Genomic DNA, 23883 nt, shown 5'->3' on the forward strand with positions numbered 1-23883 from the left:
GATCCTGAGGATATGGCAAAGATCACATTCGTGTGAGGATTTTGACGAGGGTCTGTTAACGACACATCCATGCGGACATCGGAGTCCGAGTGGAGGCTGGAGAGGTTGGACAAAGAAACGAAGCAATGGTGGGAAGAAAAGTCAAGACAGTTGTAATATGATTCATAGAAATATGATGAGCGCCTGAACATAGAACAAGATGAGATCTTCGGGTATCAGATATAGTTTGACACGTCGATATTTGTATCCCTATCACTCCCAGAGTATTCCTCGGATTCCAGATAAGTTAGCACGTACCCTCACACAAAGTTCGATACCTCCTCACTGCTCGTTTCTCCCTGTTTAATTTTCAGGCTGTGCGGAACTGATTCGACCTCACTGAGACAAACACTCTCCTAGTACATACCCGCATCCTCAATCCTCCGACTTTCAGCTTCACCGAATGAGAATATGTCTTCGACTCCAGGTTATTTCACGCCAGAGGATTCACTTGACTCGTGGCACCCAATGATGATCATCGATTCGTTGTCGCCACGAATATACATTATGTAATATGGCATGTATTTGTACACAGCATTATACCACTGTGGCTAGTAAATACCATGAACTTCAGAGGTTTGGAAGTTCAGTGGAAATAGTTTTAATCCTACGCTTTTTAGTGCACCACAAATGTTACTCTAATGTGTTCCAGTGCATTCAAGGTACATACGGTACAAGCAATTTAATCACAAAGTTGCTAAAGTGCGAGTTAAGTCTGTTTAAGGTAAGCTTAAGTAACATGCACTTTTCCTGATGAAGTGCAGCTAACCCAACCATTGACTGACCCGCCCTCCCCCGGTCGCCACCTCACTACCCACTGAGTGTTCTTGGCAAGAACACTCAGTGAGCTGGACTTGCCACGGGACCCATGCCTAGGATGGGAAATTGGGCCTAGCGTAACACACAGGACACGGGTGACGAGAGCCAGTGCATGGCGGCCGCGTAGGTACTGGCGCTGCGAGCACAGAACCATGACAGCAGCAAGGTTGCCGAGTCCAATTTGTAGGAGCTGCAGGAAGCTTTCATAAGATAGCATCTCCATGGCGCCGACAACTTTTGTTTTGTGAGGACTGACGTATCGACTTCGGTGGAGACTGTGATTAGGCTGAACGGAAGACGGACCGACTCGGAATGTGAAACCACCCGGAGTCGCGTTGACGCTTGTGCCCAGGATTCGGGGCGGTTCTTCTTGTGCAACCATTTTATCGTCTTCAGACATTTGTATGCCTTCTATCTGTAATGTATCTGGTGCTGCTACTTAGCACCGCGAACTTAATTGACTTACATGTCTAGCTCTTTTAATCATTTATCTCGTCTCGCCCTCGGTGGATTACCACATTGTCCCCAATTTCCAACTGTGAGCAATGTGCAATGTTATCTTATTTTATTTTATTTAGCATCAGCCTCAAGCCAGACACAGTCTCGATCCATCAACATCGATCAACTCAGCTAGAGAAGAAGGTACCTCTCGGACGCCTTGGGTGACTTGAAGACCCCCTCAAAATAGAACGGCATCCGTCTGGACTCTGGAGATCGCTGTGACGAGATTTGGGTAACGGGGAAGTACTCTATTGCACATTGCACATCACCGGAAGCCGGCCCCATTTCCCTATGTCATGACGAATCCTCGTGACTGCAGGGTCTTCTCGAGACCTAGAGTAACGACTGCCTGTTACTGTTCCGAAATTGTTCGGCTCCCAAATCTTCAGAAGAACAAGGTACGTGCACAGATCAACTTACATAACAGGCCAGGACTCCAGTCACCTGTCTTCAACACGTAAGGCGCAAATCTATGGTGCAACGACACTCTCTCCCAAGGTTGGTATCGCCGTCGAGACTCGGGTCTCGGTGCCACTGCAGACACCGTTTCTGCTTCGCTATCCGTCGACTTCCCTTTGTTCATGGTCCTGATCATTTCCCTGTTGATAGTATCTCCCAGTTGTGATCGTCTCGCAGGCGCTGATCTTCCTCACTGTTCACACGGCTTCTTCATGAAACGCGTCCATGTCTGCACGTGCTTGTCTCGTGCGTCTATGCTTGTCCGCGTGCGTTTCCTCTTGTTTGCCCTCCGTATTTTCACTTTGCTCATCTACGGTTCGCGCCGCCACTCACTCGTATGATGTTTTCCTCAGTAATTGCACGTTTTTCAACCTGATCTCCGCGCCCTCTCAAGTTTTCGAACTTCCAAATATCCTATGTAAGTACTCTATTGATGCTCTCTCCAAGTCCTTCTGGAATCTGGATCATGCGCTCAAGCTCGTCCTATCTGTTCTAATATTTACTCCCTCATCTGCCCTTGTCTGTGCTTGCAGCTACTCGTCTGCACTTGCCTACACCTGCCTCCGCACATTTTTGCTTGTTCCCGCATCTCGCCATCTGTTTTTGCTGGTTCACCCTTGTATGGACCTGCTGCCACTCGTTTTACTCGTTTAAAGCACACTTCCCGCCGCCAAAAGACATTCACCTCTTGGTGCGCTTGGCCCCAAGATGCCGTTCGTGAGCACACCCAGCGCTTGTACAGAGCTATGGGCTAGTGTATTGTCTGTTCTCTAGGGTAATTTTATGTATTTTTCTCTTGTCTACACCACTGTCCAACAGCGCCCATCCACTCGCTTTCCATCCGCCTGCCCACTTAAATACCACCTATTAATACCGCTGCTGCCGATGACGGCGTCAGACTTCCCGCCCCTCAACCTTGACTGCACCAAACTACACTCCTCCACCACATTCGCCGCTCTCGTCCTCCAGCGTTTGAAGGTGAGCTTCCCCAATCATGTTCTAATTTTTTTCTGTGTCTCATACACCACTATCTAGTATTTAATAACAATCTCCACCACAGCAGCCTGCCTCTCATCCGGCTACCCTCTCGAAAACGCCACGTAGCCAACGACGCCAGAGACCTCTCCTCTTGGTATCAACCAATCCCGCCCTAGATTCACGCTTCGACTGTCCCACCAGTGTATGCACCAACTAGATGAGCATGACTCGTTCAACATCAACATCACTATCATCATGGCTGCTGTACACGGTCCTATAGTGCCTACCCGTTTGTCCCCCTTTCAGAATGCCCAGAGATATTCTCGTATGGGTACCATCCCGCACCATCTGTGAGGTACACTAATATCCTCGAGGAAGGTGATACGTTTTTCGTTAATTGTTAGGTAGATAGGTCTAGTTTTGTAGCCCTTAGAATAGCACTCCGTAATCTCTGATAACTTATGAAGACTATCACTATTGCATCTATCTACATAGCTAATGTAAACTGTAAATTACCGGGCCTTCCGGAGAACCCCGGGTCTCAACAGCAGGCAGGTTCAGGCGAGCCTCTGAAGTCACAGCGGCAGCGCTAAGTCCTGAGGTTGTAGTAGAGGATAGCAGCAGCATTGGTCTGTCTGTGGTGCGAGTTTCTGGTCTGTAACTGCAGTAGAACACTTGCTTTCCTCTCGCTGTCAGCAAGGGCTTCGCCTCGTTCTCGGACACCATCTAGCACTGCTACTCTCAAGTCAGCTGGAATCAAGAATGTCGCCGCCGCAGATCCAGCTTGACTCCAGGCCTTACAACAAGATAGCGGCAGCCCTTCCATCTGTATGACCAATGCGTTGATGATATACGCCGCTAAGGTTGGTATGGGGAGTCCACCAGCGTTTTGTAGGCTACTCGTTCTCCAGCAGTTTCTTCTCATCTTTTTCATACAGACACGTTCCTGGGGGATACTTACTGGAAGCTCAAATTCCTGGATCAGGGCCAGTAAACCTTACGTGGAGGCTAGCCACTGCGAGCCAGGATACAGACAATTCTTTTGTGCGTATTCGTAGGTTCTACATGCTTGGTATTCACAATAACAACTTTTGCCAGCTGGCATATGGCATACGGCAGCGGGAATGATTTCGTTTCTACTTCTAGAGAGGAATATTCAGATATACCCTTAGCCCCAGGTGTTCTTCTCACTTCCCAGCTGCATCCGCTGGTGATGCTCGTGGCGAGCTCACATCCGGCAGCTATGATGCCTCTAAAATTATTGGAGACATCAACTATGTGCCTATCACATCAACATCTCCGGTGAGTAAATATCTGTGCGTTGAGTAATCCATCAGTTATAGGACCACGTCTGATTTGAACAAGACACTTGGTATCGAACTTTTATTCTCGTTGCCGTTGGTGGGTGTTCTTTACGACATCGAATTCCTGCAACAGGTATAAGTTGGAGACAGGTGCAAGCCATGATGGAGCAACCGGCTTGCTAAAGATTTCACTTCAATATAACAAGCTGCTCTCATCCTTGTATTATTGGCGGCCCCTAATGCGCAAATCTGACCTCGATCGTTGGACATTGTCATTCGCAGTACTCCCGACGGCATATACCTGATTGTTAGTAACATCGGGAGTAACTCTGGTTCTAACTTCGAGTCTGTCAACGGCTATTGTTTCTTGTATGCTGAATCGTTCTTTCCCAGAGAGCAGCTTTTACTCGATGTACGACACGACGAACTCCGACGACGTGTTCAAGTAACTAACTTCTTTCGGCATCTGACAGGTTACATAAATATCTCAAGTATTTCGACCCTTTCACTAGTACTTTCCAACTTGCGTACCAGAACAGCAAAATGAAGAGGACTAAATTTCCTCTTTGACTTTGAGTTGGTTTGGCGCAGCTATGTATGTGTTCTGAATGCTACGGTTACTGGTATTGAATAACTCACGAATTCAATACGTCTAAGGTCCTTGCAAATATCAATTGATTTTCCACGACAAAGGTCACCAGAACAAGGAAGGCTTTACTAATACCGTATATATATGCAGTGACTGGAGCGTGAAGGAACTGACGAATCGATACGATTACACCGGGACTCCCACCGAAGTTTGACGTGTTCCAAATTAGTTCGGGAAGTGTTCTTCCATAGATTTGCAATATCGCTGGGACCTGATCTGTTCAGGTGCGCCGAGTACAAAAGCTCAGAGCATTGGCAAACATCGTCAATTCATTTTACATTCGATGGCCTCAAAGATACCGAAGGTTGGTCCTTCAGCAGATCTGCTAGCAGCACTGACATCGACGCCGCTGCGTAGCATGCTCAAATCGTTGTCGTCGGCGGAGGTCCCTCTGGCAGTTATACTGCCTCGGCTCTTGCCAGGGAAGGGCTTGACGTCGTGTTGTTGGAGGCTGCTCAGTTTCCTCGGTAATAGACTTATCCAAAGTATTCATGCGTTCCCCTTGATCATTATCATGTAGGTATCACATCGGGGAGAGCCTAATTCCTTCGGTTCGTCACTACCTGAGATTCATCGACGCGGAGCAAAAATTGGTTGAGATGGGTTTCAAACATAAGGTGCGGCAAAAGCGTTCTCGAATAATAGGGCCCAATGATACATTGTCAGCAACAGCCCGGAGCTGCCATGAAATTCAATCAATTCAAACGGGAAGGATGTAGGTGATAATAGCAATGAGCCGAAGAGATACTCACCTGCGCTTAGACACAGATTTCGTTGCGCTTGGGCATGCCAATAGTTCATGGAATGTGGTATGTACTTGACATCTTGTTTTTTCTTGAAAGTCAATGCCCCAAATAGGTGCGCTCAGCATTCGACAAGATGTTGCTTGACCATGCGGGATCCTGCGGAACAAAGGTGTTTGAACGGACCAGAGTGAAATCCTTCCGCTTCTCTGCGACCGAGCCGTTCAGGCCTGTGGCTGCCGAGTGGCTATGTGCCGCAGATGGAGAAACCGGAGTGATTTCATTCGATTATCTTGTTGATGCATCCGGACGCTCAGGCTTGATGTCGACGAAATACTTACATGACCGTCACTTCAACACGTCATTGAAGAACATTGCGCTCTGGGGTTATTGGACGGGAGTCGGTACATACGGCATGAATACTCCAAGGGAGGGTGCCCCTTGGTTTGAGACACTGACAGGTGCGCGTCGTATTTCCCTGGATGGTGAGAATGTGCCGATGTGTATTAGACGAATCCGGCTGGAGTTGGTTTATTCCTCTACACGATGGAACGACTTCGATCGGCGTCGTTATGAATCAGGTGAATTATAACGAGAAAGTTCGTGCCTCGAAAGGCAGTTCTCTAGAAGATCGCTATCGGCTTTCCATATCCCTCGCCCCAGCATTAGTCAAGCTCATCGGATCTGGCAGGATAGTGCAAAAGGAGGCTGCTGAGGGACAACCTGGGCAACTTGACCTATTGATACGATCAGCGTCTGACTTCAGTTACTCTGCTTCGAGCTACGGGGGACCTGGATTTCGTTTGGTCGGGGACGCTGGTGGTACAGACTTCAGCATCTTCTTTGTGTATGATGACACTGATTTCCAAGCCTTCAGCGTTCATAGATCCATTCTTCTCCTCCGGGATACACCTTGCAATGACCTCCGGACTATCTGCGGCAGTGTCTATATGCGCTGCAGTCCGAGGAGATTGTTCAGAAGTCGATGCAGCTGCGTGGCACACGAAGAGGTTTTCGTTGAGTTACACAAGGTTTATCCATAAGCAGATGTATTTGTTCTTGCTAACAAAAGTACCGTATGCAACATACCCCAGATTCCAGATGGTGGTCATGAGCGCCTATCAACAGATACGATCGACGGATCTTGATATTCTGAGCGACGTTGATGAGGACAACTATGATCGAGCGTTCGCTGCTATTCGACCAGGTGCCATTCTTGTATAGTATATGCGACGATGAAAATGCTCACTATCATTCCAATGCAGTCATCCAGGGTGCATCAGAGATGGGGAAGTCGACTGAGTGAGGAAGAGCTTCACAGTGCACTGGAGTTCTGCAAGAAATGCTTTAACCCCACGTCGCCTGACCACCTCGCGCTCCCTTCGAAAGAAGGCCTTCCAAAAGATTTGCTCGATATTACAGCCCCGCTCATGGATCCGCGCGCTATTGAAAGTATTATCTCGGAGGCGTTCGGGCAGACGAATCCAAAAGGCGACCAGAACTTCTGTGGATCTACGGAAGACCTGAAACTCGTTCTAGATCAAATAAACGGCAGAAGAGTCGTGCATCGCGAGTACTCTATCAATAATCTCGAGGCTGAGGACGTGAATGGATTCGTGGTGAAGTTGAGAAGGGGACATCTCGGATTGATGCGCACGTGCACTATTTCGAGCGTTGATTGAAAATTGTTGCCCTATTTGCATAGGTTGGGGTTGGTGCTGGATCGAAGATGGGTATACTATATAGTGATGCGGGCCAGCGCCAAGCGGTTCAATGCATGGAATGATGAGATCGATGATGCGATGGAAGTGCATTTCTGCTATTATGTAATGGTTGTTGAACAACTTGAACTTGACACCCATGGTGCTTGTCGGTCGATGATCTGCTATCATCTGTAGTGAACATGCTGCCAAGACCTTGCAAAAGAAGGAACGACTCTGTTTTTTTAAGGTCTGTCTGACTGCGGAAAACTAAGTGGCTGTTGTACTACTGTAACTGTAAGTTTTGACGAAACTTCAAAAAGGTTCCAGTCAACTGACTGACACTCAGCTCGACTCGCGTTAAACGTATTCTCAGTGATAAACAGGATAATACACGGGCTAGGTCAGCACCTAACCGTCCACCATGCGCCCAACTGCCCGGTGCTAACGAACATATATGTGCTATCTTGGTTCTTAATAGAAGATCTACGAAAGTCCATATGATTGGATCGCCGTTTTCATAGCCAAGCTTGACGATGTCATAGCGAGTTTCCTAAAGCCTCCTTAAGACGAACTGCGTACGCAAATCGGAAGATAGCCATAACGTGGGTGGAACAATGTGCATTGTTCAGCATTCAGCGCGCATGGCCTCCATGTACATATATGAACGTCATCCAATGATGACTCTCCAAATTTCGGGGCGTTGTTGTCAGACATAACGTACGTGCCAGGAGTCTCCGAGGCACAACACTTGTCATAGCACGAGTAACGATTTTGAAACTCCTCGAGTTGTTACGGATGGGCTGTGATTATGCATACGGTTGGAATGGTGAGCTGGTATGATGAGCTGACATGTTTCTTCAGGGCGTTGAGAAAAGATCGCGATGCCATATACGAAGTATTCAAGTTCGTACACTATCATGGACTCTCTGCTATCTTCATCTGATGGGGATTTATGCTTCCCTGGTTAGCTCTTATCATGTTTCAAAAGATGTTCTTTGCACCGATTCTTTCAAGAACCAATATGGTAGGCAACTTACTTGATCACGATGGCAATCTAAAGCATCCTGGTGATAATCCAGATATCAAGGTAAATACTCTGAGCGATCACTGGGCGGCTGTCGGCGCGAAGATCTTGGCTCCTGGTTCGGCGATTTTGACAGCGACGAATCATCTGATGACGTGCAGCAATGTGGATATTGCAGTAACCAATAGAACATCCAGAAGTTCACTTCTGCTGCTCACAAGAATTAAATCCCAGATTGCGAATATCACATGGCCAAGGTGGAGGTCAACGCATATAAAGTCTTTGCGTTGGTCATTGAAACCTCAATTCGAGTTGGTCTCACTCGGTACCTTCGAACGCCATCAGCCTGCCCAAATGTTCCCCTCTAAGGCTCTCCTGTTTATTCTCCTCGTTGCGCTGTCCTCTGTGGACGCATCTCCCTTGCGCCGTGAGGATGGCAGGGTAACCCTCAGCTTCGCCGCTAGGGTGAACGCCAGGGGTGCCGTTAATGTCGCCGCAGCCGACAGGGCTCGCGCTCAGGCGATGAAGCAGGCTGGTTCCAAGGGCAAGCGTACTGGCAAATCCTCTTTCAGCATAACCAACTCTGTCGTTTCTTACACTGCCCAAGTTGGTGTCGGCAGCCCCGCCACTGAGTGTAAGACTAGTCGTTATGAGACTCCAGATGACTTCTGATTGAAAGGCTTACCAGATACACTTATCATTGATACGGGCAGCTCCAACACCTGGGTAGGTGCAGACACACCATACAATCCCACTAGTACTAGCGTGGATACTGGTAACACTGTCGTATGTCTTTTCCTCTCTGCTTATAAAAAGTTGCCTATGACAACTTCGTAGGACGTCTCTTATGGTTCCGGTTCTTTCTCCGGAGAGGAATACACGGACAAAGTTACTTTATCTTCTGGTTTGGTCATTGCTACACAATCTATCGGAGTCGCGAGCCAAGCAACCGGCTTCGACGGCGTGGATGGGATTCTCGGAGTCGGACCGACTGACCTGACGGAAGGCACCGTCTCTAGCGTTGATGAAGTCCCCACTGTCATCGACAACCTTTACAGCCAGGGACACATCGGCACATCAGCCCTCGGGATCTACTTTGTTCCTGCCTCTGCCCCTAACAGCGCCGGCGAGCTTACCTTTGGTGGTCACGATAGCTCAAAGATAACGAGCCCAGTGACCTACGTCCCTCGCACGACCACGTCACCTGCTAGCAATTACTGGGGTATCGACCAGTCTATTGCCTATGGGCATTCCACCATTTTGTCCGAGACTGCTGGTATTGTCGACACCGGCACGACTCTCGTCCTCATTGCCTCCGGTAGGATAAGTTACTCATAAATGAGCCATCCCAACTGATTGGAATTTATTAGATGCGTTCAGCCAGTACCAGACTGCCACTGGTGCTACGATGGATGAGACCACTGGTCTCCTGACGATCAGTTCTGATCAGTATGCTAAGCTGCAGTCCCTGACGTTCAAGATTGGCGGCAAGGCCTACGTCCTGACGCCCAACGCCCAAATCTGGCCCCGTTCCCTCAACAGTGACGTGGGCGGCAGCAGCGACAGCATCTACCTTATCGTTTCTGATTTGGGCAGCGACTCTGGTTCTGGCTTGGACTTCATCAACGGTTATGCATTCCTGTTGGTGTTTGAGTGACCTCAAAATTGGTACGAGGCTGACGACCTGTCCCACAGTCAACGCTACTACTCGGTCTTCGACACTACCAACAGCCAAATCGGCTTCGCAACTACCTCAGATACCGATGCCGTGTGCAACTAACATAACCATCTTCTGACTTGACGCTCATATGCGCGGCGGGAACAGATGCATATTGCTGTAGATGGTTATTCGGGGTTGATGGGGGCGTTTTGAGTGTGTAACGTTGAGCGTGTATTCATTGGAAATCGTTTGCTTCTCAAGAGTGAGCTGAGGTGATGCATCAAGGCGCTAATAGCAGAATAAGTATGCTGGACAGGGCTCAAACATTGGAAACCAGAGTCAATAATTTGCTGGTATGGCGTAGAGCATTCCGTGACATATTGCCCGGAACTTCCCGCAAGCGTGATTTCCGTGTCGAGATGTCGAGAAGGCGCTACCGCACAAGTCTTGGTGCAAATCGGTTCGTCGATTGGCAACAGTAATCCGTGGTAAGTCCGTGGAGCACTAATACTAACTAGATTAGCGGCTGAGCACAATTACCGTCCCGTGTGGGGAAGAACTTATGAATAGATTACGAAACTATGATGGAATGCACGTTCTTGTCCGTTGTCTGAAGTGTTTCATTTGATCTGGACAGTACTAGTAGTCACGCACGTTGCCAAGTACTGTGTGTCCATGCACCCAATACTAGTATCAAGGGGCAGTGTGAGGCTGCGACTTAAGCAGGGAGTGAACATGGTGGTTCACTTCTACTAAGCACTATAGTAGAAGGACGTCATTATATAATGCGTGCAGCAGTACTTCCTTTCCTCCCAACAGACCATGATATTCAAGCTCAAGAGTCCTAGTCAAGACCCGTGTCACGTCGAGCGCCAGACGCGCTTATCACCGGTAAATGTATGTATCACCATGCAGTGCACAGAACAACCAAGCTTTACTGCGTACGTGACTTAGTCTTAGGCTACATCATGTATGGACATGTTTGGTGTGATCTATATCCTGTACACCCTCCCTTAAGCTTCACCGCACCAAGTATTTTCTTCATCTCTCTCACTATCTTCCTTCCGTAGGACTTATCTGAACTTCAGCAGACCCTGCTAACCGAATTTCAAGCTTGAGTAACGGGTCTAGCCATGAGCCGCCAGCCAATCTCGCGTCACACTTTCACCGCCCTCAATAGCACTTTCGTCGTCGATGGCGAGTACCAGTTCGTCAAGGAACTTGGTCAGGGTGCATACGGCTGTGTTGTTGCTGCCCGCCACCGTCGATCTGGCGAGGGATGCGCGATCAAGAAGATCACTAACATTAACACCAAGGTGCCCATCTCTGCGCTTGTTCATTTCAAATCGGGCTGATCGGTCACTGTATCATAGCGGATCCTCACCAAGCGATGCTTGAGAGAGATCAGGTGCTGTTGTGGAACCAAGTACACCATGAATATAGGACTGATCATGGACAACTCAGATTGTTACATCATTTCAGGGGGCACAAGAACGTACGCCGCAGCTGCGTGCTTTAGGTTTCCATTTTAAATACTCGCTTCACAGATAACATGCCTATACGACATGGATATCGTCTTTCAACCCAGCGGGAACTTCGACGAAGTTTACCTCTACGTCAGTTCGCCTCATTATCCGCTTCGGGTCCTACTGATCCTTAAATCAGGAAGAATTGATGGAGGCTGATCTTCATGCCATCGTGCGTCCTTTCCATGTCCTAACTGATTTGACGCTCAGATCGACCCTTGTACGCAGATCCGGTCTGGCCAACCGCTCACCGACGCACACTTCCAGTCCTTCCTTTACCAGACCCTATGTGGGCTTAAGTACATTCACAGTGCTAACGTACTCCACCGCGATCTCAAGCCCGGAAACCTTCTTGTCAACGCGGACTGCGAGCTAAAAATATGTGACTTTGGCCTAGGCAAGAGGGTACGTACCTCTTTCAACAGTATGTTTGCAGTCGATGGACTAATTTCCACGTTGTACATAGCTTTACCCCCGGTGGCGGCACGAGCAAGAGCGCTGGGAACCAAGGGTTCATGACAGAGTATGTCGCAACGCGATGGTACCGTGCCCCTGAAATCATGCTTAGCTTCGCAAATTACGTGCGTGAACTACTTTCCTTCCTTTTCCATCGCGTCGTTGTGCTCGAAATATGTATTGTCGCCGCTTATACTGTTCAAGGTTGATTTACACTGGCTGACCATCACCCTCACAGACAACGGCCATTGATGTCTGGTCCGTCGGCTGTATCCTTGCCGAGCTCTTGGGCGGTAAGCCGATTTTCAAAGGACGGGAGTAGGTTTCTTCCCACTTCATTCGTGTTCGAGCATTCTGCGCATGCGTTCGATCGATGACATTGATACTGACCCTCGGATAAATTATATAGCTATGTCGACCAGCTGAACCAAATCCTCCACTACCTTGGTACACCCTCTGAGGACACTCTCCGGCGCGTCGGATCTCCAAGGGTATGTGCTCTGTTAAACTCACCAGTATACTCAGCTCACCTGAATCATACAGGCACAAGACTACATTCGCTCTCTCCCCATCAAGCCCCGCGTGCCTTTCCAGACACTCTACCCACACGCCAACCCACTCGCCATCGACCTCCTGCAGCAGATGCTCTGCTTCGATCCCGCCAAGCGCATCAGCTGTGAGGCTGCACTCAACCACCCCTATCTGCAGGTGTGGCACGATCCCGCCGATGAGCCAGTCTGCGACACTGTAAGTTTTTGTTCCATATGAAGAACGAGGATGCTCATACTAGATTGACGCGCAGAAATTTGACTTCTCATTCGAGGAGGAAGACTCTATCGAGGGAATGAAGAGGCTCATTATCGAGGAAGTCCAATCGTTCCGTGCCGAGGTCCGCGCGCAGGCGAGGGCCACGGGCCAGATCAAGAGACAAGACAGGTCAGCATATCCTTGCACTTTTCTTCATTACCGATCTGATCATCCATTCTAGCCTTCCCATCCCCTCGCGGGACGAGATCATCAGCTCGCCGGTGCAGGAATACGGCCCCGTACACGGCGCAACGTCTGGCTACACCGCGCCATCCCAGCGCCCGTCGTCGCCGGTCATGGATGACCCTAGTGATGCGCTTGAGAAGGAGCTTGCGGGGACGCATATTGCGAGGCGGTGATTGATTTGCTACTAGTTACTTGGTTTGAGCATGTTTGTTTGCTTCGTGTTTAATACTCCTGAGTGTTGTGATTGTTAGAATTGTACTTATGTACGGAATGGAGGGGAACTGACATGGAAAATGCAACAATACTATATACTATGTAGATACCCACCGTACTGAAGTTATTTCTAGCCGTTCGAGTGCAAAGATAGCGTTTCCCGTTAGTGGAGGTCTGAGGAGGGCTTTGTGATATTGAATATGATAAGAAAAGAGGCGAAACGGTCTTGATCTTGTAGTGGCTATGTAGATACCCACTACTGGAGTTGTTTGTTGTATCGTTTTCGGTCAACTGCGACCTACTGCAGTCTGCGACAGTGCACAGTGCGGCACTGTGCCTGCGGGAGAATCAGTTCTATCTTATCCGATCAATTTAGATCACGTCTTGGAGGCCGCTGTCAATGCTCCATGTGCTTGCCCTTCGAAGCTATGAATGTGCGAATTCAGGTGTCTCTCCCGCCCAAAGCAGTTTGCCGGCTGGGCGGCAAAGCAGCTTGGTGGTATTGTGCTTGTACTCAAACCACGTCAATCGCATATATAGAGGTGCAGCTGGGAGGCCATCTTCGTTTGCTACATCTTCATCCCCTCATTAACGATTGATATCGGTGAGCGCTCAGTACTTCTTGTGATCGTGCATACGTTGGTTAACTGAGGTGTCGAGAAGAGTTGTTATAATACCCAGTGCCTGATGTCGCTCTTCCTCTGTGTCGATTGCGGTGGTTCCAAGACGTCTGCTGTCATCGCAGACAGATCTGGCACCATCCTCGGGCGCGCTCTGGGAGGTACCATCTAACTTTGCATACATGTCCGCGGCTGCATTTACAGATGCTGTTCGAGTAGCAGTATCTAATGCACTGAAGACATGCGTCTCTCCGCCATCTATCAACCCCATTTCCCTCCCTCCCAACACTGAATTATTTGCATCCGCATGGTTCGGTATTTCCGGCGTCGATTCCCCTGCCGCGAGCACCAATGCCTCAATAGCGCTCTCCGCACTCCTCGGGATACCCATGGGTCCACGGCTAGTCGTAGCCAACGATACTCATCTTCTTGCTGCCCCCCTTCGGCTTCATCCTGATATCAAACACGCTATCGCTGCGATAGGCGGCACAGGATCTTGTGTCGTTTCATTTCAGCACGAGCCCTCAGGCATGCTCAGTGAGCTTGCACGGACTGGTGGATGGGGATGGATTTTGGGAGACGAGGGGGGAGGATTTCATGTTGGCCGCGAGACGATGCGTCAGATGATGTACGATGCTGCGCGTTCGTCGTTAGGGATGGAGCCGTCACCCCCAAGTAGCCTCAAAGCGAAAGTGCTCGAAAGATTTGGGATCCAAGGGGTAGAGAACGCCCCGGAGGTGCTGCCTGTGGTGCACTTACCCGAGCCGAGTCTTACAGCAGAGACAGCTGCGACTGTTCCCTCGTACCTCCTCGTCGCGCGCGAGAAGCGGTTAAGCCAGCTTGCTCCACTCGTTTTCGAGGCTGCATTTAAGGACAAGGATCCCTTCGCGTTGAATGTGTTGAGGATCTGTGCTGGTGGACTTGCGGATCAGATCGCGATGCTCTGCCGTGAGCCTGGGGAAGATCAGAGTGTCAAGCCGAGAGCGGTGGAAGCAAAGGAGACCGTGTTGTGTTATGGAGGGAGCTTGGTTGGCATTGAGGATTATAGGGAATTGGTAAATGAGGCGTTGGCGGAGAAGGGGCATGTCTTCAAATATGTGGAGTTCGTTGATGATGCTGCGGCTGTAGGAGCAGTCGGGCTAGCGTCTTTGGGGATTGGACTCGGCGGAAAGTAGTACTGAGAGGAGGATATCTACTAACTGTGAGTTAGTATTATGGAACTTGGTGTGGACAGAGTAATATATATATTTTATGAAGATAAATATCGGCTCACAGACAACTTCGGCGCGATCAGGCCTGCCCTAAATATTCTCACGATTCCCATATAAAAACCACCTTGCGTTCTTTCCTTTCTCTTTGTGCGGCGACACGGCCAAAATTTTCCCCATGTTGCTCATAGCTGCCCATAATCCACGCGGCTGTTCGAGTGTCAGGCTGTGTTCCGAACAACTGGACGTCTTAGCACCCATTATCGCGTCATCCTACTTTTCTGGAGAGGCGATGGGTCGGTGGTTCATACATCTTTTGACGGCGTATTCCTGTCTTTTAACAAACTTGTTCAACAATGTAATTTATACAACTTTAGTAAAATTCACACCTAATGATACTGCACCCAGTGCACTTGGATAAATTCAAGGAGCCCGCCTAAGAGCTCACTGCCACGTATACATGCCACCCTGTTTGCCTTGGGTTGCTTCTATCGAAGACATAGATTGCTGTACGGCGGTGGCCCAAGTTAATAAGATGGAAAATCTAAAGTGAGTGGATCAACATAATAGCAGTGAACTGTGCACAAGCAGCAGAATATGCCCTATACAAACGATCTGGTGTAAAAATGAGACGGCGCGCATGATGGAGTGTCGTAAATCTTAATATAAGTATGAATGGAGAGGAAGTGTCCCTACGTGGAAGTAATCATTAAGAAAGGCGGGGGCGGGGGCTCAGCGCTCAACAATGTCCAAACTCTATAAAGTGGGCTCGAGAGCAACCCGGGTGCTGCTTACGATGCTTGGCAGCACAGTCATTCCGAGCCATCGTTATACCACAGACAGAGCACTTGAGTCTGATGCCAATGTGGGTGATGACATGCCGCCCCAAACTCTGGATCTTCAGCTGCTTCTTACAGACACCGTGAGGTGTGACCCATAGGCAACGGCAGAATTCCTTGTTGTCTACTCCAATGCGATGATGTTCGCGCAAATGGGCGAGAATATCTTTAGATGTAGCCTGAAACTCGTGACTGCAAAGCCTCCCTTCGTTGTCCCACCGACAGAGATAGGTACTATGGGACTTATGAGGGCGTTCAATATGATACGAGTCGAAGCGACCAGGACCGTGGTTACGGGGAGGAGGGTGTGATGGTGGATTGTCGGGGACGTTGCGGTGGATATGGAGCGGGTTGTCCTGCATGGGGGAGGGGGCGGAGGGTCGAAGGATGCTCAGTCCCACTGTCTGGTTGTTTATCGGCGAGCAAGAGCCCGTGTACGCAGAATCTAGATGAAAGCACCCACCAAATGAGAGGGGTGTTCTCGATGATGATCAAAATTCTCACCATACCACCGGTAAATTGGGCGCAGTATGGGCTGCGGCTCGTGTAATACATGACTGGGGTATGCGGGACCATCAGCCACAGTTATGCTTCGACTAGAACAACCATGTTACCGGTGAATGGTAAAATTACAAAGAACGGACGCACTTCTCAAAAGACAGAGGAGCTCCATAATCGAGTGTTGTGTTTGTGGTGGTATCGAGTGTCATCGATTGATACGAGAGATGTTCAGAATGAATGCACATTTCACAGCTAAGAGGCACAGAATCATGATGCGAATCTACAGTTTGGCAGGCAGAGATTGATGTATGACAAGCAGGTACCTCTAACGAACCATAAAGAAAACAAGAAGGGTCAGTAGGATCCATCAGCGCTGTTCAGCAGAAAGCGTCGTTCTGTTGAGGGAGAGGCGATTGTAGTTCACTGTGGTCTTCCAGCATGTCGGCCCTGCGTTTTTATCAGTACTGAAGCCCCTGTAAGGTCACCAAGCGCGTGCATAGCGTCAGGGTGGCAGCTGGCTCGGGACGTTATAATGGAAGAATTTTGGCGTAACGGTTGTAGAGATCGTTGGCAAAGGTGAACGTGTGTACACAGCGGCCGACGCAAAAGGATTTGCCTCCGATATGTAGAAGCTCCAACGGAGATTATGCACGACATATTCTCTATGATAATCACCGGAAATTCGAATGGCACCTGGTGGGGTGGTGCCCATGTCCCAATGAGGGCCTGCCAACCCGCATCGCGGCAGCCAACAGAGCGAGCCCAGCCCAGCCGATGATGTGTGTTCCTGAAAGAACGTTGTTGTTTCAGAATTTGAGCGATTGCAGATTGTTACAGTGCATTCGACAAAATTAAGGGTGAAGAAAAAGTTCCTGCATCGTGCAAGCACAAAATTAATTTGCCCCATGGAAGCCACGTGCACGTGCTCACAACGTCGGGAAATTAGATCAAATATTGCGAGGGAAATAACGAGCCTTCAAGCCGCAGATCGCTGTGGACTGTCTGGACAAGGATGAGGTAGGGATCACTGGATCCCGATCACATGCATTATATATAAGTACTTACTCATTGTAGTCTCTGTCACCCACAGCTTCCGCGTATTTGCCTCGCCGGCCCATCTGAGTCTGCGGTGATACGCACAAAAAGCTGTATAATAGCGTGACTTTGATAATCGGTAGAAGTCCTTAAATCTGAAAGCCCGTTGGCTTACCTGAGTTCCCATAATCAGCGTAAATACTGTCCGAGGTAATGAAGCGTGAGCGCTGAGCTTTCATTATCACTGCCTTTTGGCGTAACGGTTAAGGGATGACGGTCTCGACTACTTACATAATCCTCTCGGAACTTTGTACATAGGGCCAACCCCAATTGAAGCGCGTCGAGTTGCTTCAAGTGTGCCGATGCAGCAGTACACACGTATAACGATTGTTCTGGTTTCTAGTAGTAGTATTAGTATAACCAAAAAGTCAGACTGCGGGATCATACCACCGATCACTAATCAGAGTGAGTCACGCTTTTCGCAGGGATTGTTGTGATAGGTGCGACGTTCATTAGCTACGCATGTCCGCTAACACCTTGTACCGCCCCACCCGAAAGGCGGTGTTTTTGAGTTTCGGAGTACTATTTAAACCGCGGTGGCTAGGTACACTAATGTTCATTAAACTTCGTTGTTCTTACAGAGGTGCTTTACTTCCGCAGACGGAGATACAACTAAGCCATGGCGTGGTATGTAGCGGAACAAGTGAACACTGTTTTGCTGCTCCGCCTACTTCGAGCATGCTCTATCGAAACCGAACATGATGAAGCCGCTTCGTATGGAGGTTCGGCACCGAGCGCAACTTACCGCAACAGTCTTGAATCTTCTTGGTCCCTCTCTCGAAGACCTCTTTCTGCAACTGCAAGTTCACCCTTAAGATCGTTATACACCTCCCCAATACTTCCCGACATTGCTCCTCTGTCTCTCGGTATCTAGAATCGTTGGTGCTCTCATGACCACCACCCTCATCAAGCACAACACCCGTTCCCACTAAAAAGTCCCTCATAGACGGGCTGATCTTCGAGGTGTCCTGAGAACTTTCTGAGCCCACTCGTTTTCAGTACCTGCGAAACACCGCACTCCCAGACCAACCCCCCTTAGTATGCACACCCAATAGCTGTGTACACAACCTATCCTTGTTTGCCTTAATGTTGACTTACACCGCAGTTACGCTCCATAAATTACGATACATATACATAAGATAGGATTAATTAATATGAACCAATATAATATAGGGAATTGTGTGCAAGTAAACCGAATCCTGTGTAGTTGCGTCTGATAAGTGTGAGATGAAGTAGAACATGTCCCTCAAGGGCGATTGCAACTGTATAAACGATACGGAGACCGTAATATCGTAAGAATGAGACGGCGAATGATGGCGCCTATACCTCGGCGTCATGAATCGACCATAACGCGCGAGGTACATACAACTCGTGTATGAATAAGGAATTGCCAACGTCCGCATGCGGAGTCGGAAACAATGATTGATGATCCGACCAAGCAGGTAGCCGGTGCGTGCGAGGGGGTTCCAGCCCAAAAGTCCGTAGGAAAGGCGGAGCTAGTGACGAGTAGTGAGGTTCGACAACGTCAAGACGCTGCGACCAAAAATAATAAAAACAGAGAATCGCGCCCAGCTGAGAGAGGCTTATGTAAGCATGCGCTTACTTTCATGTGATTAACGCGCCCTTCGTTGATTGGACACCGTGCCATAATTGTCGGTGTTTGGCTGCTAACGCTCATTCAGTATATATAGCTCACCGCTGATGTATCGATATCTTATCTCGTACCGTATCACCGAATCCCATACGCTCATCCACGTTACCGCTGTCTGATTGTCCGCTAGTGTTGATCGTCTACTGTGACGACCTTCCACTTTTTTTTAACGTCCAGCTGAGCATTATCTGTTGAAGAACCGTTACGTCTTTTCCTTACTGTTATCCTTACCGTTCTCTCGAACCAACCGTTGGGTATTGACCGCCGGTCAACCCATCACCGTATAGACAACAAACTGCCTCCCCGCCGCCCTAAGATACCGATACCGCTGTCTGTCACAACGCGCAGTCGTGACAAACTTCTAGCGGTGCTCGCTGATATCCAACCAGTGACCACATCTACAACGTCTACATTAACAACACCACCCACCTCTCCGAACTCGCCCTTGCAACCATCCCCCTTGACTTCTTGCTCCCATTCGCGAGTCGACACGCATATATCCACCGATTCTGACTCTACCGATCCCCACGCCTACAACACACCTACCATGTCAACCACACCGAAGGTTGCATGTGTTGAACAGACAGCCGCGAGTAAGCCGCCCCTTCTCACAGCGGGCGAGCTGACTCCAGAGGCACTACGCTCCTGGGAAATGGGTTGCACGCAGTTCTTTCTGCACAAGGAGGTGAAGGACGAGGAAATGGTAAAGAAGGTTGCTTGGGGAATGCAAGAGGCGGTTATCCAGGACTGGTACATTAACGACCGCGAGCGAATTGACAAGCTCACCTTTGCAGAGTATATGGCTGAAGTCCGCAGCTACTGGCTCCCTTCGGGTTGGTCCGACATTGTCCGACGCAAGATGCTGGCATCTACTCAGGGACATCGCCCCTTCAACGAGTGGGCAGTTGACGTCCAGAGTCAGAACACCCTCTTGCGTGGGACGGCATCTCATCTTACAGAAGTCAATATCCGGTATCACCTTGAGTCCCACATGAATTCCAAACTCGCTGCTGATTACCATGCTGAACACATTACCGAAACGGATCTACGCAAGTGGATTGAGAAGGTACGCTTGCTCGACGAGAAGCGAATGCGCTATCTTGTTCGGCAGCGAGAGGCTGTAGATGCTGCCTTGCGCATGGAACGTGCACGCTCGAGCGGGGAGAAGAAGCTCACTGCGGGCACACGTTTCAATGCGAAGGCAGGGCAAGCTACTAGTGTCTCTACCACCACCTCCGCAAAGACCTTTACACGCCTACCCTCTCTCACAGATAACGAGCGCCAACTCCTTCGGGACAATGATGGATGCTTCAAGTGTCGCGAACCTTTCGCAGGTCACACATCCGCCACTTGCCCGAAAGGCTTCCCAGATGGCGCATCATATAAAACCCTTACAGCTGCTCTGATCGCTTCGAAGAAGCCGAAGAAGACGGGTGAAGTTGTTGCAGCGGTTGATGTTGAAGAACGACACACTATCGCAGTTGTGATGCTGTCAGCAGTGCTCGGTGATGGTACTGACTCTGGCGAAGAGTGCGTGGCTCCGCTACAGACCCCTCATCTGTGTTGGGACTGTCTCGTTGATGGGCCTGCTGTTTCTTCTTCTGTTGTTGTATCCGCTCTCATTGACCATGGTTCTTCTCTAGTTCTGATTGATGAAGCACTTGTCGACAAACTTGGACTACGCCGTCGCCAACTATCAAAACCGTTACCTGTTTCGCTCGCATTGTCTCACGATAATTCCTTTCTTCTCTCGCAATATGTCAAATTGTCTTGTTCGTCTCTCGATCAGAAATACACGTCTCGGACTGTACAGTGCAATAATCGCACCGAATCTTTGTACTCCCCTGTTACTTGGAGGCCCATTCCTCGAACATAATCGCATCGTGATTGACCACGAGCTGCGTACCTGCATTGTAAAGGACCTGAACTATGACCTTCTTCATCCTCCCGCAGCTGTTGTGTCTTCTCAGCGGATCTCGCCGTCAGGCCCTCAATTATTTTGGATGAAGCATGATGTTGTCAACGAACTCAAGTCTGTCTTACCGGAACTCAAAGCTATTGTTGACGACGAATGCGAGCCAGTAAAGGGAGTTGATCTTGTGGCCGCTGTGCAATCACGCATCACCATGCTCGAATATCAAGATGAATTGAGTGCATTGGACGCCAAGCTGAAAGCGGAGTTCAAAGATCGCTTTCCGACCGATATTCCACACAACGACACAATGCCATCTGAAGTTTTGTTTCGCATCCATCTGAAAGATGCTAATAAAATTGTTCAACAGCGCTCTTATGACTGTCCGAAGAAGTATCGCGCTGCCTGGAAAACCCTGTTGGACTCACATCTTGACAGTGGGCGTTTGCGCCATTCTGAGAGTGAGTGGTCGTCGCCGTCGTTTATTATACCGAAGGCAGACCCAACTGTCTTGCCACGATGGGTTAATGACTTCCGACTGTTGAACGACAATACTGTCGCAGACAACCATCCATTGCCGCGTATTGACGAGATTCTGAAGGACTGCGCTAAAGGAAAGTTTTTTGGAAAAATTGATATGACTAACGCATTCTTTCAGACGCGAGTACACCCAGATGATATGAAGTTCCTGGCGATTCATACTCCCTTTGGGAAGTATGAATGGACGGTAATGCCCATGGGTGTACGAAATGCTCCAGCGGTACATCAACGACGGATGACGACAGCGCTACGACATTTGATTGGTAAGATTTGCCATGTGTACCTGGATGACATCATCATTTGGTCACAAACGCTCGAGGAACACGAGGCAAATGTGCGACAGGTCCTACTGGCATTACGGACAGCACATTTGTATTGTTCTCCAAAAAAGACGTCACTCTTTAACACCGAAATTGATTTCTTAGGTCACCACATCTCTGCTCGGGGTATCGAAGTTGATAGCTCGAAGGTTGCTCGCATCCTGGACTGGCCGCAGCCACGTAACGCGACTGAAGTGCGCGCGTTCTTAGGTATCGTCCGGTACCTCTCAGACCACTTACCTAACATCGCTGGACATACGCGTGTTCTTACTGCACTGACAACAAAATCTGCAGAATTGGAGTTTCCGAGCTGGAACAAGGACCATGCAAACGCCTTTCAAGCCATCAAAGACCTCGTCGTCAGCCCACGATGTCTCACAACAATCGATCACGATAATCCAGGGGACAACAAGATCTTCCTTACTTGTGACGCCTCTGACTACGCGACGGGCGCCATGTTATCCTGGGGCCTGACTCGCGAGACAGCGCGACCGGTTGCTTTTGATTCAATGCAGCTGCGGAGTGCAGAACTAAACTATCCAGTACATGAAAAGGAGCTCCTGGCGATCATTCGGGCGCTGAAGAAGTGGCGTTTGGACCTGCTGGGTGCGCATGTTGATGTATACACTGACCATCGGACCCTCCTGAACTTCAACACGCAACGAGATCTCTCTCGTCGCCAAGCACGCTGGGCGGAATATATGTCTCAGTACGACATGACATTACACTACATTAAGGGGGAAGACAATGTAGCCGCTGATGCTCTTTCACGGCGAAGGGACACTGTGTCGACTGCTGATCTGTGTGCAGCTCTACTTACCATACAGTCAGACGCAGCCCTCCTGGACCGGATTATCAAAGGGTACGCTATTGATCCCTGGTGTAGTAAGCTGAACAGTCTGCTAGGATCATTACCCGGCTTGTCTTGTGACGAACGAGGGCTCTTCTATATTGTGGACCGACTGGTGATTCCACGGGTAGATGACCTTCGGGAACATCTCTTCAACGCTGCCCATGATGCTGCTGGTCACTTTGGTGCGGACAAGTCGTATGCTCTACTGCGAAGTTCCTACTACTGGCCGAACATGCGGCGCGACCTCATTGATTCTTATATTCCCTCCTGCACAGAGTGCATGCGTAACAAGTCTCGCACAACAGCAACCGCAGGGCCGTTACATCCTCTACCAGTTCCAGATGGTCGTGGCGATTCTGTGGCTATCGATTTCATTGGGCCGTTGCCAGAAGACAGTGGATTTAACATGCTTGTTTCGATGACAGACCGGTTGAATTCTGATATCCGTTTAGTGCCTTGCAAGGACAACATATCGGCGGAACACTTCGCAGGCTTGTTTTTCGACCATTGGTACTGCGAGAATGGCCTACCACAAGAGATTGTCTCGGACCGCGATAAGCTTTTTTTGTCAAAGTTCTGGCGTGCACTGCATAAACTGACTGGTGTTAAGCTTAAACTGTCATCCTCTTATCATCCGGAAACGGACGGCGCAAGTGAACGTACCAATAAAACAGTCAATCAATGTCTTCGCTACTACGTCGACAGAAATCACAAGGGTTGGGTTCGTGCGCTGCCCCGTGTACGTTTCCACATCATGAACACTGTCAATGCAAGTACTGGCTTCTCTCCTTTTCAGTTGCACCTCGGGCGTTCGCCCCGTATGTTGCCACCACTGATTCCAAAGGCTACCGTCTCCGAAGAGTCTGAAGAAGAACGCGCACGTGTCTTGCTGTCACAGCTCAAGCACGATGTAATGGAAGCACAAGATAATCTACTCGCAGCAAAGGCAGCCCAAGCGGCGAACATCAACAAGAGTCGTGCGCCAGCTCTCGCGTTACAGGTCGGTGATCGTGTCATGCTCGCCACCAAACATCGTCGTCGGGAGTATATGCAGAAGGGGGACAAAAGAGTTGCGAAGTTCATGCCTAGATATGACGGTCCATACGTCATTCTGGACGCACACCCAGGAAGCTCAACATACACACTTGATTTACCAAACTCCCCAAACATATTCCCAACCTTCCACGCCAGCCAATTGCGCCCGTACCACGCGAACGACCCCATTCTTTTCCCTACACGCGAACATCCGCGACCTGGACCCGTGGTGACGGAGAACG

The 23883-nt window shown here is 49.3% G+C and overlaps 5 protein-coding genes across 5 annotated transcripts; 4 read left to right on the forward strand and 1 right to left on the reverse strand.

Annotated features, from left to right (window-relative positions):
• Window positions 1-5032: 5032 nt before the first annotated feature.
• Window positions 5033-7174, forward strand: EDB91DRAFT_1248267 (uncharacterized protein; the record flags this gene model as incomplete). Its single annotated transcript, XM_041322906.1, has 9 exons — window positions 5033-5053; window positions 5107-5216; window positions 5270-5366; window positions 5416-5464; window positions 5512-5558; window positions 5608-5953; window positions 6003-6314; window positions 6370-6710; window positions 6758-7174. 9 exons carry the CDS (start codon window positions 5033-5035, stop codon window positions 7172-7174), a joined length of 1740 nt encoding a protein of 579 aa, XP_041177516.1.
• A 918-nt stretch (window positions 7175-8092) lies between these two features.
• Window positions 8093-10032, forward strand: EDB91DRAFT_344242 (acid protease). The gene is made up of 8 exons (XM_041326947.1): window positions 8093-8098; window positions 8164-8219; window positions 8275-8337; window positions 8381-8853; window positions 8908-9005; window positions 9057-9537; window positions 9590-9860; window positions 9915-10032. Exons 4-8 carry the CDS (start codon window positions 8574-8576, stop codon window positions 9997-9999), a joined length of 1215 nt encoding a protein of 404 aa, XP_041177517.1. The 5' UTR covers window positions 8093-8098; window positions 8164-8219; window positions 8275-8337; window positions 8381-8573; the 3' UTR covers window positions 10000-10032.
• A 980-nt stretch (window positions 10033-11012) lies between these two features.
• On the forward strand, window positions 11013-13027 carry EDB91DRAFT_1052842 (kinase-like domain-containing protein; the record flags this gene model as incomplete). Its single annotated transcript, XM_041313702.1, has 12 exons — window positions 11013-11195; window positions 11253-11287; window positions 11344-11374; window positions 11427-11495; window positions 11545-11577; window positions 11634-11833; window positions 11872-11986; window positions 12100-12179; window positions 12271-12352; window positions 12405-12608; window positions 12664-12797; window positions 12850-13027. 12 exons carry the CDS (start codon window positions 11013-11015, stop codon window positions 13025-13027), a joined length of 1344 nt encoding a protein of 447 aa, XP_041177518.1.
• Window positions 13028-13754: 727 nt separating this feature from the next.
• On the forward strand, window positions 13755-14862 carry EDB91DRAFT_1237255 (uncharacterized protein; the record flags this gene model as incomplete). The annotated part of the gene is made up of 2 exons (XM_041321561.1): window positions 13755-13848; window positions 13892-14862. The coding sequence occupies 2 exons, from the start codon at window positions 13755-13757 to the stop codon at window positions 14860-14862; spliced, it is 1065 nt and encodes a 354-aa protein (XP_041177519.1).
• A 613-nt stretch (window positions 14863-15475) lies between these two features.
• Window positions 15476-17044, reverse strand: EDB91DRAFT_344863 (uncharacterized protein). Its single transcript, XM_041326948.1, has 3 exons — window positions 16383-17044; window positions 16239-16330; window positions 15476-16179 (listed from the first exon to the last, which is right to left on the reverse strand). Exons 1-3 carry the CDS (start codon window positions 16601-16603, stop codon window positions 15635-15637), a joined length of 858 nt encoding a protein of 285 aa, XP_041177520.1. The 5' UTR covers window positions 16604-17044; the 3' UTR covers window positions 15476-15634.
• Between the last annotated feature and the right edge of the window lie 6839 nt (window positions 17045-23883).

This window comes from Suillus paluster, assembly GCF_016628075.1.
Source record: "Suillus paluster strain FC165 chromosome Unknown EDB91scaffold_24, whole genome shotgun sequence".
NCBI classification, from domain to species: Eukaryota; Fungi; Basidiomycota; class Agaricomycetes; order Boletales; family Suillaceae; genus Suillus; species Suillus paluster.

Bases quoted from the DNA above. Each gene is read 5' to 3' on its own strand.
- EDB91DRAFT_344863 (XM_041326948.1), bottom strand. From the start codon at position 16,603: ATGGATCCTACTGACCCTTCTTGTTTTCTTTATGGTTCGTTAGAGGTA. The intron at 16,331-16,382 runs GTGCGTCCGTTC...TGGTTGTTCTAG, and splicing joins GCTCCTCTGTCTTTTGAGAA to TCGAAGCATAACTGTGGCTG. The intron at 16,180-16,238 runs GTGAGAATTTTG...GCTTTCATCTAG, and splicing joins CCCAATTTACCGGTGGTATG to ATTCTGCGTACACGGGCTCT.
- EDB91DRAFT_344242 (XM_041326947.1), top strand. From the start codon at position 8,574: ATGTTCCCCTCTAAGGCTCTCCTGTTTATTCTCCTCGTTGCGCTGTCC. The intron at 8,854-8,907 runs GTAAGACTAGTC...AAGGCTTACCAG, and splicing joins CGGCAGCCCCGCCACTGAGT to ATACACTTATCATTGATACG. The intron at 9,538-9,589 runs GTAGGATAAGTT...GGAATTTATTAG, and splicing joins TCTCGTCCTCATTGCCTCCG to ATGCGTTCAGCCAGTACCAG.